Source organism: Marmota monax, unplaced genomic scaffold (assembly GCF_021218885.2).
Source record: "Marmota monax isolate L192 unplaced genomic scaffold, Marmota_monax_Labrador192_F-V1.1 WCK01_AAM20220418_F8-fsc00008, whole genome shotgun sequence".
Taxonomy (NCBI): domain Eukaryota; kingdom Metazoa; phylum Chordata; class Mammalia; order Rodentia; family Sciuridae; genus Marmota; species Marmota monax.
This window is the reverse complement of record NW_026694432.1, coordinates 7528977-7544860: the sequence shown is the minus strand read 5'-3', so window position 1 is coordinate 7544860 and position 15884 is coordinate 7528977. Positions and strand designations below refer to the sequence as shown.

The window sequence follows — 15884 nt, the reverse complement described above, 5'->3', positions numbered from 1 at the left end:
GGGTTTGCTGGAGCTCCGCCTCCGCGTTCAGGCCGCGCCCCATCGCTCCAGCGTCCAGTGGCCCGGGAACACGGAAGCTCCGCCCACAAGCCGTTGTGCGCACGCTCTTCTGCCCAAGGAGGGAGAGTAGCCGTCATGGAGAACGCTCCGCTGTCTGGGCCGGAAAAGAAAGACCCTGAAAGTCCAGGAGTGCAGCAGGCGGCTGCAGGTCAGGGTGGTATGCGGGGCGGAGGTCAGCTTGGGGAAAGAAGTCCCCGCGGGCGAGCTAGTCTCTGGGGTTCAGCGGGAGGCTGAGGGCGGGAGCTCACAGCCTGTGTTCCCGGGTGTGTGTCGCAGGATCCCTGGTGGAGCTCACCCCAACCCCCGGCGGCCTGGCTTTGGTGAGCCCCTATCACACCCACCGGGTCGGGGACCCCTTAGACCTCGTGGCGCTCGCAGAGCAGGTGCAGAAGGTGAGGAGGCACGGCTGGGAAAGTGAATAACTGTCTTCCTTTGAGGTTTGCTCTACCTGTTTTGACTTGGACCTTACAGCCACTAAGAGTGGGGTTCTTGTCTGCTTTTTGCAGAGAGTGAAAGTCGACTGTTTTTCTGAGTCGGTTGCCTGACTCAAACTCTAATCTTCTGAGACCAAAGATACCTTCTACTGCAGGTAGAGTGCCCATAATCTCCCTCCGTGGGAAGGTCTGCAAAGCATTTTCAGTACATTATTTCATTTTGCACCTTAGCACATCCCTGTGAGGTAGGCAGTACAGAAGTTCTCTTTGATGCGTGAAGATCATTCTAACCCAATTTTTTCAAGGATGTATAGTTCAATTATTTTAAGCTGCTCCCATAAAATTTTTATCTGTTTACCTGAGAGCTTGAAGAATTTAACATATTCTAGGAAGGGTAGGACTTTAAGTTTTGCCCTGTATTCTCATTCACTGGATACAGTATTCTCATTCTCATGCTCAGAGCTTACACATTCATTGGCAAAATAGGTAAAATAAAGAGAAACTGCAAAATATCGGGAAAAGCACTGGAAGTTTGGATACATGAGCCTTCTTTCTACATCTTTTTTTTTTTTTTTTTTTAAACAGTAAGAACAGCCTTAAATGGTTGCAACGAAGAATGGAAGAGAGAGTATAGAACAGCTCTTCTTCCTGCTGGGGTGGCATTCACAGTTGCTCTCCACTCTTTGCACTTTTTTTTTTTTTAATTAATGCATTATAGTTGTGCATAATGTTGGGATCTGTTGTTACACATTTGTACCATGCACACAATATAATATAACTTCCCTCTTCTTTCCTCTAAATTTATTGGTACTGGGGATTGAACCCAGGGGCATTTTCCAGCCCTTTAAAAAAATTTTTGGGAGGTACTGTGGATTGAACTCAGGACACTCGACCACTGAGCACACCCTCAGCCCTATTTTGTATTTTATTGAGACAGTGTCTCACTGAGTTGCTTAGCACCTCGCTTTTGCTGAGGCAGGCTTTGAACTTTAGGTCCTCATGTCTTAGCCTCCTGAGCTTCTGGGATTACAGGCGTGTGCCACTTGAGACAGGTTCTGTTATGGTTTGGATGTGAGGTGTCCCCCAAAAGCTCATGTGTGAGACAATGCCAGGTTTAGAAGAGAAATGACTGGGTTATGAGAGCCTTAACCAAATCGGTGAATTAGTCCCCTGACAGAATTAACTGAGCAGTAACTGAAGGTGGGTAGAGTGTGGCTGGAGAAGGTGGGCACTGGTACTGTGCCTTTGGGGTATATATTTTGTATCTGGTAAGTGGAGTCTTTCTGCTTGCCGATCATCATGTGAGCTGCTTCCCTCTGCCACACTCTTGCACCATGATATTCTACTTCACATTGAGCCTTGGGGAATGGAGCCTACTCTCTGTGGATTGAGACATCTGGAACTGTGATCCCCCAAATAAACTTTTCCTCAACTACAATTGTTGTGGTCAGTTCTTTTAGTCATAGCAGCAAAAAAGCTGACTAAAACAGAAATTGGTACTGAGAGGTGCTCAGTACAATTATTGTTATTATTGTTATAGTTGTGACTAACCTGACCATGTGGTTCAGAAGCTTTTGGAGCTTTTTGGAATTGGTTGGAGAAATTTTGAGATGTTTAGCAGTGTAAGCTGGAAATACTTTAGATTGTTTTAAGTGGAGCTTAATGGCCAGTTCTGGTGGGAGCTGGAAAGACCAGAATGCCAGTAGGACTGTGGACAGTGAAGACAGTGAACCCTCACGAGGGTTCAGAGAAGGAGGACTCTATTGGAAATAGGGCTAGAAGCCATTCATGTTATGTTGTGGCTGAGAAGTTGTCTGCATTTTGCCTGTGTCCTGAGATTTTCTGTGAGGCTGATTTTAAAAGTGATGGACTTTTTCATCTGGCAGAAGAAATTTCTCTGCAGCATAGCATTCAGGCAGTAACATGGATATTGGTAGTGACTTTTAGCCAAATTTATTGTGATAATCAGGAGCATAAAGCAGAGCAGAAAGATTTGAAAAACTTGGACTTGAAATGTGGACTGAAAACTGGGGCTAAGGAAGTTGCAGTTGTTAAAGATACTACCACCACTAAAGAAATGTTAAAGACTGCCCAGGGACAATAAGAAAGGTGGCTTGAAGTTATTTCAGCAAGATCATATCCATCTCAGGCTCAGGAGGTAAAGGTAAAAATTCTCTTGAGAAGAGACCAGTGGGGCACCCTTCTTGCACAAGGGGGTCTAGGAGATTTTTCAACATGCTCAGCTACCTAGATACTCAAAGGTTTCTGTAGTCGGGGTCCCTGGAGGTTTGGCTACTGCTTGAGATGGTAGCAGACCTTGGAATCAACCATGTGGTGCTATTTCTGCAGGAATGCAGGATGCTGGAATTAGGGGGTCATGGAGGCTTCCATCAAGATTTCAAAGGAAGGCCTAGGAGACCAGGCAAAACGCAGCAGGATCAAGTCTCTGTGGGTTTCCACTGAGAGGCCGATGCATGGAGATGTGAGGAGGAAACCAAAGCTGCAGTGGAGACCCCCAAGATTTAAGAAATGTCAGTACCATGGAATGTCCCCTGAGGAAGGCTACAGGAATTGTACAGGCAAGCCAACAGAAAGGCCTCTTGGGCTGCAACCAACAAGGTCATGAGGCGGAGCTACACGAGCCCTTTGAACAGAACATCACCATGTCATGTGCCCCAGATGCCAGACTTGTTTGCCCAGCTGGATTTCAGTCTTGCTTTCTATGCCCCTATTTTTTAGAATAGAAATTTTTACTCTGTGCCCTTCTATATTGGATACTTGTAAACTGCTTTTGACATTTTTAAAATAAATAAATAAATATTAATTAATTTATTTATTTTAGTTATAGGTGGGCACAGTATCTTTATTTTTATGTGATGCTGAGGATTGAACCCAGTGCCTCATGCATGCTAGACAAGCACTCTACCTCTGAGCCACAACCCAGCCCTGCTTTTGATTTTGACAAGAGCTTATAATGTGAGGTTGCCCTATGTCTCAGAGGAGACTATGATCTTGAACTTTTGAGCAATCTTGGAACTGTTGAGACTATGGGAACTCTGGGAAATGGACAAAATGTATTTGCATTGGAGATAGTCATGAGCTTTAGGGGACCAGGGACAGAATATTATGGTTTGGATGTGAAGCGTCCCCCTAAAGCTCATGTATGGGACGATGCAAGAAGGTTTAGAGGAGAAATTATTGTGTTATGAGAGCCTTCTTCCAATCAGTGAATTATTCCACTGACAGGATTAACTGAGCAGTAACTGAAGGAAAGTAGCGTGTGGCTGGCACTGGTGACGTGGCTTTGGGGTACATAGTTTGTATTTGGTAAGTGGAGTCTCTGTCTCTTTGCTTTCCAATCATGTGAGCTGCTTCGCTCTGCCACACTCTTTCACAGTGATGTTCAACTTCACATTGAGCCCTGAGGAATGGAGCCTGCTCTCTGTGGATTGAGACTTCTGAACTGTGAGCCCCCAAGTAAACTTTTCCTTGACTACAATTGTTCTGGTTGGGTCTTTTAGTCACAGCAACAAAAAGGCTAACTAAAACAAAGTCTCAGTAAGTTTCTTAGGGCCTCTCTTAAGTTGCTGAAGCTGTCTGAACTTGTGATTTGCCTGCCAAGTTGCTGGAATTATAGGCAGTACCCCCCCACCCAGCTTGACACAGAGTCTTACTCCTATTTTGACGTTACTTTCAGACAAATACTTCTCTGGACCTCAGCTTCTTTATCTGTAAAGTGAAGGATTTGAAGTAGGAGAACTCCTAGATCTAGAGGAAAAACCTATTCCGTGAAAAATTAAGTTCCTTCTCATCCCCCCTTTTTTTTTAATATTTATTTTTTTAGTTGTAGTTGGACACAATACCTTTGTTTATTTATTTTTATATGATGCTGAGGATTGAACCCAGGGTCTCACACATGTGAGGCAAGCGCTCTGCCACTGAGCTACAACCCCAGCCCCCCTTCTCCTCTCTTAGCAAGACTTCCAGTCTGCAAAGATTTAGGGAAGATCCTGCTGCTTTAAAGCTTATGATATCTCCTTGTCCTTATATACAGTCTCATATTTGTTCTTCTTTTTTTTTTTTAAAGAGAGAGAGAGAATTTTTTTTTTTAATATTTATTTTTTAGTTTTCGGCGGACACAACGTCTTTGTTTGTATGTGGTGCTGAGGATCGAACCCAGGCCGCATACATGCCAGGCGAGTACGCTACCGCTTGAGCCACATCCCCAGCCCTCATATTTGTTCTTGATTATATGTTTGTTTTGCTCATAAAATTTATTTATTAAATGTTAACAATACTTGAATTATCATTTGATAATATGCTCAAATTCCCAATGTAAACATCTCTACTGTTGTTTTTTTTTCAAGAAAAATTGAAATATTTAGGAAAGCTCTTTTTTTCTTAACAGTTTTTAGTTGTAAATGGATCTTTTAATTAATTAATTAATTAATATGCGGTGCTGAGGCTCGAACCTAGGGCCTCATACATGCCAGGCAAGTGCTCTACACTGAGCGGCAACTCCAGCCTAGGAAAGCTCTTTTCTTTAAAACCTTATGCTTTTTCCTTTTTAGAGAGGGAAACAAAGCACCTTTTATGGATCAGGAGAATATCTTGTGTCTATGTAATCAGAGCACTCTTATTGGGAGGTGGACTGCCAGGGACAAAATCTTGGGCAAACAACCTTTTTATTTATTTATTTATTTATTTATTTGTGGTGCTGGGGATTGACCCCAGGGCCTTGTGCATGCAAGGCAAGCACTCTACCAACTAAGCTATATTCCCCAGCCCAGCAAACCACATTTTATTTTACTACAATGATCTGAACCAAAGAAATAAGGAATACAGTTTTTGTCTTTCATCTTATAATCTAGTGAAATATAAAGGATGCCTTATTGTGCTGCCTGAATTTCTTCAATGTAACCAGTCTTTGAGAAGTGAAGAAAAAACACTCTAAAGATAAGCTTTGAATCAAGTATAGTTACTGTACTGAAATGTACTTTCTGGCAAGACTGAATTCTGATACCCTACTTAAGATTCAGAAAGCTTGGGAGGCTGGGTATGAGGACTGAATTTTAGACCCAAACTGATCTATGTTCAAATCCTTCAACCGCCATTTACTAGCTGTGAAACTTTTAGTTTCATTCACCTCTATGAGTCTTAATTCCTAAAATGAGAAAGTGGGACTGTCATCTCCATCTTCATAAAGGTGTCACGAGAGTTAAATTCTGATGATATAAAGGTCTTTGGAGTGGTTAGGGCCAGTGTTAGTGCTTAGTAATTATAGGTACTTTCTCCTTTGTTTCTATTTTAATTAGGTTCTTTGATTTATAAGAAACAGATTCACTGCTACCATTTTAAGGAAAAAGAGATTTCTTATAAGACTGTAGAATCTACCTGCTGTAGAATCTACCTTAGCTGTGGAATCAACCTGCTCTATCACTAGCTATATGGCTCCTTTGTCCTGGGAACAAAATGCAAATTCTTTTACCTTGGGCCACAGGGCCCTACAAGATCTGTTCTCCATCCTGACCACCATTCAAATGACAGTATTGCTCATTGAATTTGACCTTTTGGGTACACATAAATTCCAATTCCTATAATTCTCACACTTCTTATTACTAAACAAGTTACTTAACTCATTTGTTATCTTTGACCTGCTGTGGTCACATAATTATGGCACATCGGTATTTTGAATGCATGTAGTACTAACTTTAATTATTCTTATTTTTATTGTTAGTATTATTTATTGGAGCTGTACCATAAAGTAAGGTAGCCACCAGCCACATATTTCTGTTGAATTCTTGGATTGTGCAGTTAGTGTGACCAAGGAACCGAATTTTAAATTTAACTTAATTTGAATTTTAAAACCTTATAATTGATTCAGTTATTAGAATTTAAATTTAAATTTGATACAATTTGAATACATGGATCAACTTCTTAAATGTAGATTTTGTGTGATTTAAACATAGGTCATGTATTTCTAATGAAGATTTAGCATCCAAATTGAGATGTGCTGAGTATAAAATATACACTGCATTTTGAATACTTACTATGAAATGTAAAATAACTCATTAGCAATTCTTGTTAACTTTACACAAATGTTCATAGCAACTTTATTCATTATAGCCCCAAAATGTTACCAGACATCCATCAATTGATTAACAGAAAATAAAATGGCATATGCATACAATGGAATATTGTTGAGCAATAAAGAAATTTAGTTCTGATAGAAGCTACATGGACAAACTTTGAAAACATACTTAGTAAAGAGTGATAATCCTTCTGAGGTCACTCTAGTCTCTCCTGGCTTTGAGAGTTATATGGTCTGTTTTAAGCAAGTTCTATAGCCTTTAGTTGTATTTCTTGGCACATGATGGGCAGTCTTCCGTGTAGATCATAACTTTCTGTCAGGTATACGTGTAATGTAGTGTGTGTGTGAGTGTGTGTGTGTGTGTGTGGTACTAGAGGTACTAGAGGTTTCAAGTATTATACAAGTACTGAGCTACACCTCACCCCATTTTTATGCCACTGGGGTTGAACCCAGGGATGCTCTACCACTGAGCTATATCCCCGGCTCTTTTTAAATTTTTATTTTGAGATAGGCTCTCAGTTGCTGAGGCTGGACTTAAACTTGCTTTCCTCCTGCCTCACCCTCCTGAGTAGCTGGAATTTCAGGCATGCATCACCATGCATAGCTAATCTTTGTTTCTTTTTTCTCCAAAGAAGAGTATTGCTGTGGTTGCCCAGGCTGACCTTGAACTCCTGGGCTCAAATGATCCTCCTTCCTCAGCATTTTAAGTAGCTGAGTCTATAGGTGTGTACTATGATATCTGCCTTCATAACATAGTCTTTTAAAATACATTTTGATTATCATTTAGAAATGCAACAGTAAGTTAAAATGTAGGGCTGGGATTGTAGGTCAGTGGTAGATCGCTTGCCTAGCACATGTGAGGCACTGAGTTTGATCCTCAGTACCACATAAAAATAAATAAATAAAGATACTGTGTCCATCTACAACTAAAAAAATATATATTTAAAAAAATTTAAGCTTTCCGGACTAGGCCGAGCTGTAGGCGCCATCATGGGAATCAACATATGCCACACAAGGACCCAAAGGTTCAGCACAAGGAGCCCAAGAGCCAGGACATCTACCTAAGGCTGTTGGTCAAGTTGCACAGGTTTCTGGCTAGACGAGCCAATTCTACCTTCAACCAAGTTGTACTGAAGAGGTTGTTCATGAGTCGCACCAATAGGCCACCTGTCTCCCTCTCTCGGATGATCCGGAAGATGAAGCTTCCTGGCGGAGAAAACAAAACAGCTGTGGTCGTCCCCACGAGGACCACAACAGATGACGTTCGTGTTCCGGAGGTGCCCAAACTGAAAGTGTGCACCCTGCGTGTGAGCAGCCGAGCCCACAGCCGCATCCTCAAGGCTGGGGGCAAGATCCTCACCTTTGATCAACTGGCCCTGGACTCCCCCAAGGTCCGTGGCACAGCCCTGCTCTTTGGTCCTCGCAAGGGCTGAGAGATGTACCGGCATTTTGGCAAGGCTCCTGGGATCCCACACAGCCACACCAAACCCTACGTCCACTCCAAGGGCAGGAAATTCGACAACGCCAGAGGCCGGAGGGCCAGCCGTGGCTACAAAAACTAACCCCGGTTTTACTGTTAACAAAGAGGCTTTGAATTTGGGGAAAAAAAAATTTAAATAGGTATGATGTAATTCAACTGAGGTAAATGTTAGAAGTATTTAAACATGAGAAAACAAATAGGAGTCCTAAGAAATACATGATTAGCCAGGCAGAAAGCAAGGAGAAAAATATATTAGGTGGAGGGGAGGCATATTCAATATATTTGGTAGCAAGAGGGTAGGACATATTGAAGGGCCAAAGAAATCAGAATGTGGCTAGAGTTCACAGTGAAAGCAATGGAAACTGACAAGAAGGAGCACTTAATTCTGTGGTGTGGAGTCTTGTCAGGGTGGCAGTGCCATTTGAGCTGGGCCTTGGGATGGATAGGAATTTATGTGGCAATAATGAGAATGGGAAGTACTTTAGGTGTAAGTAAAGATGCTGACATAACTCTTTACACTGGGATCTATATAAGAACATCATAAGTCATATTCTTTCTCACCCTGCAGTTTGGTTTTCTCCCACCTACAGGCTGATGAATTTATTCGAGCAAATGCCACGAACAAATTGACAGTCATAGCTGAGCAGATCCAGTATTTGCAAGAACAAGCCAGGAAGGTAAGGAAAGACTTTAGGCTGGCTGGCCGCTGGCCTGTCTGCCTCTCTCCCTCCCTCCCCCGCTCTCTTCCTTCCTATACTGGGGTTGAAACTGGGGTACTCTACATTTGAGCCACATCCCAGCCCTATTCATTTTTTGAGATAGGATCTCGATAAATTGCTGAGGCTGGCCTTGAACATGCAATCCTCCTGCCTTAGCCTCCTGAACAGCTGGGATTACAAGTGTGCATGACTGTGCCCAACTTCATTTTTATTATTTAGTTCATGGATTGACTGTAGTTGCTTATTTGTCTTCGGTACCTTCTAAGAGATGTAGAGGTTTTGAGTGAGATAGAAGGAATAAACCTGAGAGGTTATATTATTCTGTTTAGTGTTACTGTGATGAAATACTTAAGGCAGGTTAACTTTATTAACAAAACAGATTTATTTAGCTCACAGTTTTAGAAGTTCAGGGACAGGTGCTGGCTTGTTCAGCTCTGAGGGAGTGGGGGGTCCTTCTTGGCTATATCTAGTCATGGCAGCAGTGTGTGTGTGAGAAGAAATCTCATCACCCAAAAGGTAAGCAGAGAGATTTTCAAAGCTCAGGCTTTCACGGCAACATGTTCTCACTCTCTGAAGAACTCCCTACAGGAAAACAGTATTCTCTTCTCAGAGCAGCATCCCCAGGAACCTGAGGACCTCCCACTGGGTACCACATCTTCCATTAGCACTCATATCACCACACTAGTGACCAAACTCCCAGGACGTGGACCTCTGGGAGACAAATGGCAGAAATTGAGAATAAGATTTATTTATTTATTTTTTAAACCAGGAGAAAATTCAGTGAGGTAAAGCCTTTCAAAGGGAAAAAAAAAAAATGTATTCTTTTACAAAAGAAATGTACTGGGCTGGGGTTGTAGCTCAGTGGTAGAGCACTTGCCTCCCACGTGTGAGGCCCTGGGTTTGATCCTTAGCACCACATAAAAATATACGAACAAAAATAAAGATATTAAAAAAAATAGTAAGAAAGAAAGAAATGTACTTACCACAGAAAAAGAGGAAAGAAACTTAAGAACCACCCAAATCCATTAATACTCAACACTTTGAAATATAATTCTAAAGACATTTTCTTCAGCCTAGTAGCAAAATTTAATCTTTATTTCTTTAGAATTATCTGGATGCCAGTAGTGATTTATTGTTGTGGGGAAGCAAGATGCCAAGTGTTGCAGTTTTCACATTTTGATTGCGATGAACCCTGAGCATGAGTGCCTATTACCTCTGATCCTCATCTATTGCGCCTCTGTGGTTCACAGGTACTGGAAGATGCTCACAGAGATGCCGACTTGCACCGTGTAGCTTGTAATATGGTGAAAAAACCTGGCAACATTTACTATCTTTATAAACGGGAGAGCGGTCAGCAATACTTTTCCATTATTTCTCCAAAGGTAGGAACATTTACTCTTCATCCCCAAACCGACTCCAACCTTTGAGAAATTCTTGGCATGTGTGTATGAAAGTAAATAGACATAGACTGGTAAATTTTTGCCTAGAAAATTGGGGGTGGTGTGATCCCAGGCATAACTCTAATAAAACGTGTGTTTGCTTTAAATTACTTCATTTATTATCTCTGTTATGGGAATATCTGATATATATAATGTAACTGCTTTTCAAGTATGGTCTGACTAGTCTGAAGTGAAAAGCCAAAATAGAAATTTGTGGATAAATAGGAAAAGAACTCAGTTTACTTACATCCTGCTCTAAAATCAGAACCCACTCCTTTGCCTTTTCTAGGAATGGGGGACTAGTTGTCCTCATGACTTTCTTGGTGCCTACAAGCTTCAGCATGACTTGTCCTGGACTCCATATGAGGACATTGAGAAGCAAGACGCTAAAATCAGCCTAATGGACAAGCTGCTGAACCAGCCAGTGGCCCTGCCCTCCTGCACTGAACCCACCTTCCAGAGACTGACTAATTGAGCGTGGACTCTGGCCAGCAGCTCTCACAACAAGGGCCTGTTGCCTCCTTGTGGCCCCTGTTCTCTGCATTGATGGGGCAGGGTCATGGGATCTGAGGACTTGTAGGTGAATCAGGAACTTCTTGGAAGGAGACCCTATGTGAATGTAATTGCTTTTGTTTTTATTGCTTTTAATTGGGTTGGTAAGGAATCACAGTACTCTCTTTTGGGATCTCCTTGGAGCAACAGATGCCCAGTTGGAGGTCACTCTCAGTTCCTTGATACTTTGGCCTCTGCAAGATGGCAGCTTTCTTCATCAAAGCAGAAAGGATAAGAGTCTACTAGCAGGACAGGAATTAATCTCACATAGTCCATTCATAGAAGTGATGTCACCTTTTTTGTATTCTCTTGGTTAGAAACAAGTCTGCAGGCCAGCCCACACTCAAGGGAGGGAATTACACACAGGAATGAATACCAGAAGGCAGGGATCACTGCATCGTTGAATAGACTTAAAATTTGTTTGCCGTGGTGCTCAGTTGAGAGGAAAAAAGAAAAGTCAATTCTGGCTAAAAGAGGCGATATTACAAAGTAGTTGAGTGCATTGATGTTGAAGTCACAGATCTGGACTTGACTCTTCACTCTGACAAAATAACTTATATCTGGCATTCCTGCTTCCCCTCTGTCCCCTCTCCAGTCCATTCTGCATATAGTTAGGTCGATCCTTTGAAAATGCAAATCACCCTCACCATTGACATTTCCAACCATTGGAACTGGAGAGGAGTTATTCAGAAGAGAGAAATATAGTTACCATGCTGATGCACTCCCTGCACTGACCTTTAGGTAGTGCCATTCCTTTCCTGTTTAAGCCAATGATCAGGCTTAGGGAAGGCTAGTGGCAATGTCAAAATCGCGGACTAGGACTCAGTGATGATGTACAGTAGCTACTTTTCATTCAACCATCCAGCTGTCTACCCAGTAATTCTGTAAGTATTAACACCTTCTGGGGTCCAGGTTCTAGAGAATAATACAGCTGAAATAGGGCCCTATTTCACAGGAGTGCGCAGTCTAGTGGGTGAGGAAGCAAGCCAGTGACTACAGCGTGCTGTAAGAAGTGCTGTGCTAAAGGTATGCACTGGATATTCTAGAACATAAGCTTGGAGAATTTGGGAAGACTCTTTGGAGGAGCTGATTCCTGGGTGTTGAAAAATAACTGGGGCTCCAATTATCTTCTCTATGGGAAGTGTGTCTTTTAGGGGTTAGGGTAGGGTTCATTTTTGGATGAAGTTTATTTGTAAATGAAGGAAAGGACATCCTTTTACAGACCACATCAACCAGAATAATGAGCACCAGTATGGGTGCAGGGGGGATATATCCTGCCTAGAAGATTCTTATTTCTGACAGCTGGGGGATAGATGAAAAGTGGGAACAAAAGCAATTCCAAACAACAAGTAGCACGTGAAGGTGTTGATAAGAAGCAGCATGGCATTTGGGAATTGGATCCAGTCTAAAGTGAAGAATATGAGGCTTGTTGTACCAATGCAGACTTGTGGAGGTAGTGGTGGTGAGTGGGCCCTGGCCACTCAAGCTGAGAGGTTGACTTTAGAACTTTCACTGCTGTAGCACTGCTCGTGGCCTCTGCTTCCAGAATTCCTGTCAAGAATGGGGTGAGAGCCCAGAGCATTGGTGCACGCCTATACCCCAGTCACTTGTGAGGTTGAGGTAGGAGGAACTTAAATTGATGGCCAGTCTCATCAGTTTAGTGAGGCCCTAAGCAACTTAGTGAAACCCTGTCTCAAAAAGGCAATCCTGGCACCTCCCCCCCCCCAAAAAAAAAAAAAAAAAGGAAAATGAAGAATATGAGCCAGGGGCTATGGGAGAAGAACTAAGTAATGATATAAATATTAGGGAGTTGGTAGTGTTGGCTTTCTAGAAGCCTCATTTTGGCTGTGGAAGCTGGATGGAGGAAAACCATTAGGAGTTTCTGTCCCTAGTCCAGGCAGGAGATGATGGGGTTCTGAACTAAGATTGTGGTAGAATGAGAGGTACCATATTTCCTCAGTGGTAAGATAACACTTTTTCCCCGACATTTTAGTATCTGAAACCTGGATGCTTCTAAAAGTCAATGGCATGTCACAGTTAATGTGACATTTTTTCCTTTCTTCAAGCTGCGTGAAATAATGGTGTGTCTTATAAGGGATGGTGTCTTAGATGAAGCAAGACATTTTGAAAGTAAAATAAATTGCCATCTTATTGACAATAAAATGGGGGTGGTGAGTGAGAGGGAGAAACTTAGATAATGCTTGAATTTCTGGCTTAAGTATCTCTGTGGATCCACAACAAAATATGGAAGAGGAAGACATTCCTGATATTTTCCAGGATAATTAGTGATCTATATTTGCTGCAATAATCCACCTTGCTGACCCTGCTCAGGCTCACTGGGTTTAATAACTGATGGTCTAGAAGGAGGGCTTTTCCTTCTAAAGTTGTCGCTCCAGTCAGTTCATGAACACTGAGAGTATTAGTGTTGTAGATCACAAAGGTGGTGAAATCCTGTGTAGTGAGCAGGTATACCATTATCTCACTGAATTTTTATATAAATCCACCACCTATTAAGTATATATTTCTATTTTATAGAGTGAGCATCTGCTCAGATTCACAAAATGGCCCGTGGTTATAGAGATTACAAAGTGGTAAGTTTGATTCAAATATTCCTATTTGATTCCAGTCTGACCATAACCTTAATCATGTTTTGGTTGATTAAGATAGTCCTAAAGGATTTCAGTGTAGAGCTAAAAAGCTACATTATAAAAGTGATATAGTAAGATGTATATATGAGATACTATGGGAATAGTCCGTTTAGTGTTTAGTGATTGCATGGACAGGAGGCATACAGAAAACAGAGAAGTAACTTCTCTAAGGTCACACAACTCAGAAGCAATTGAGCCCATGTCTATGGCATCAAAACCTGTATGCAAAAAATAGGGCTTAGCTGGACACAGTGACCAACACTTGTAATCCCAGCAACTTGGGAGGTTAAGGCAGGAGGATTTGCAAGTTCAAAACCAGTCTCAGTAACTTAGATCCCGTATTAAAATAAAAAGTAAAAAGGGCTGGGGATGTGACTTGGTGTTTAAGCACCCTGGGGTTCAATCCTTAGTGCTCCCCGCCCCCACAAAAAAAAAAAAAAAAAAAGACAGGTTTTCTTTCTTAAGGAGCTGGAGACTGGGAGGAAGGCATTTCTAAGTGCCTAGACGAATTAGACTTCTGTAATTTAGGCAGATTTGATTCAGTGGATCATTCCTTACTTGAAAGCCTTTTTTCTTTGTTTTGATTTGAAATATTATATTCTGCTTTTCTACTACTTCACTGAGTGTACCTTTTCTGTGTCTTGATCCTCCTCTTCATGATACCTATACATGAAGGCCAAGTCCTAGGTACTCCCTTTTTCTCCCTACTGGGTGATCTAATCCATTCTCTAGGCTGTAAGTACCATACCTGAGCTATTGACTCATGTGCATGTCTCCAGCTCTGATCTGTCCTCAAGTCCACATGCACTTGCTTGTCTAGCAGTCATCTCCTACTTGGCTCATACTCATAAATTTAATACGTTCACAACTAAACTCTGAGTTTACCCCCAAGACCTGTTTCACTCCCAGTCCTCTTTTTCCATCAGCACCTATCTCATAGTTACTGAAGCCTAAAACTAAGTCAATCATGATTCCAGATGTTCTCCCCACTCAGTCAGCAAGGCTCAGCTCTGCCTTCAAAGTACATCCCAAGTTTGACTGTTTCTTATCACCTCCATCCTTCCCTTTTGGTCCAGATCACCAACATCTCTAGCTAGGACTAATTCTGTAGCCTACTAGCTTATCTTCCTGCATTCATTCCCACCCTCTTCTGTGTCTACAGAGACTTCCAGCATCATCTTTTAGCACTATAAATCAGATCACTTACCTACATTTTAAAACATGCCAAGAATTTTCACTACACTTGGAATAAAATCCAGACTTCTTGCCAAAGTTCCACGTGATGTCTCAGAACTCACCATGTTCCTTCGATGCCACCTTGCTTTCTTCTCACACACCAAGCTGTGCCTTCGTGAGGACCTTTGCCTTTGCTGTTCCATCTGCTTGGAATGTGAACTTTATATGCTTTGTGTCTTCTGCTCACTTAGGTCTCTGCTCAGATATCACTTCCATGGTTGCCCTATCAGAAATACCCACTCTTCTCACACCAGAATGCTGACCCTGCTTTGTTTTCTGTAGCACTTACCATGACCAGAAATGATTTATTTCTCGCCTCTCTTCTATGCTTAAGTTATATATATGTTCTAGGAGAGAAACTGTGTCTTGTGTAACTGTTATATCTCTAGCACCTAAAATAGTGCCTGATGTATAGTAAGAATTCTCATAATGAACTGATGAGCAGATGGACATATGTAGCTCTGCATTTATATCTTGCAAAGGATCTAAATTGGTACAGCTCATAGAAATAGAGTGTGAGCTACAAGTGTAATTTAAGATTTTTTCCAGTAATTAAAAAAGTGAAAAGAAACAGGTGATTAGCTTTAGCAATATATTTTTCTAACCCAGACTATCCAAACTATTACCATTTCAACAATTACTAAAAAAAAAAAGGCAACTGGAAACTTATAGCATGGGGAGAAGGATCTTTCTCAGCGACCCCTGCTTCCTTTCCCCTCCAAGGAAGCTGTGGCTCAAAATGTATGATTATATTCTTAGAATAAGGATAATTATGATGGTGAATTTTACTAAATTTTACTCCATGCTAATCACTTCATATAATTTCATTTAATTCTCACAATTGAATTTTACAGATGAAGAAACATGTTCAGAAAAGCAGTGTAACTTGTTCCAACATACACATCTGGTGTTACAGCTGGAATTGTAAACTTGGTTGAAAGTTAGTTTCATCTGAACATCATGCTACAGTGTCCCTTTAGTGGAGGGCCAGTTGAAGATCCAGTGAGATGAGGATAATGTTTTTACAGCATCTAGCACAGTACTGGCTGCTAGGTATCCCCTGGAACACTCCAGATCCTCTATCCCTCTTTCCCTTGCTGGCTGTCACTTGACCTAATTCCCCCTCCTCTGTACATATTCTGCTGTGGAGCCCTAGGAGCTCTTGGTGCAGTTTAGCCTTCAGGTAGGCTTGCAGTATGGGGCAGGGGAGCTCTGGGGCCCTACC

The 15884-nt window shown here is 41.8% G+C and overlaps 1 protein-coding gene and 1 pseudogene across 1 annotated transcript; both read left to right on the top strand.

Annotated features, from left to right (window-relative positions):
• The first annotated feature begins 67 nt into the window (after positions 1 to 67).
• Positions 68 to 14042, top strand: CUNH1orf50 (chromosome unknown C1orf50 homolog). The gene is made up of 5 exons (XM_046418919.2): positions 68 to 208; positions 337 to 452; positions 8656 to 8742; positions 10035 to 10166; positions 10513 to 14042. Exons 1-5 carry the CDS (start codon positions 136 to 138, stop codon positions 10696 to 10698), a joined length of 594 nt encoding a protein of 197 aa, XP_046274875.1. The 5' UTR covers positions 68 to 135; the 3' UTR covers positions 10699 to 14042.
• LOC124075391 (large ribosomal subunit protein eL18-like) lies at positions 7575 to 8162 on the top strand (annotated as a pseudogene).
• Positions 14043 to 15884: the final 1842 nt, after the last annotated feature.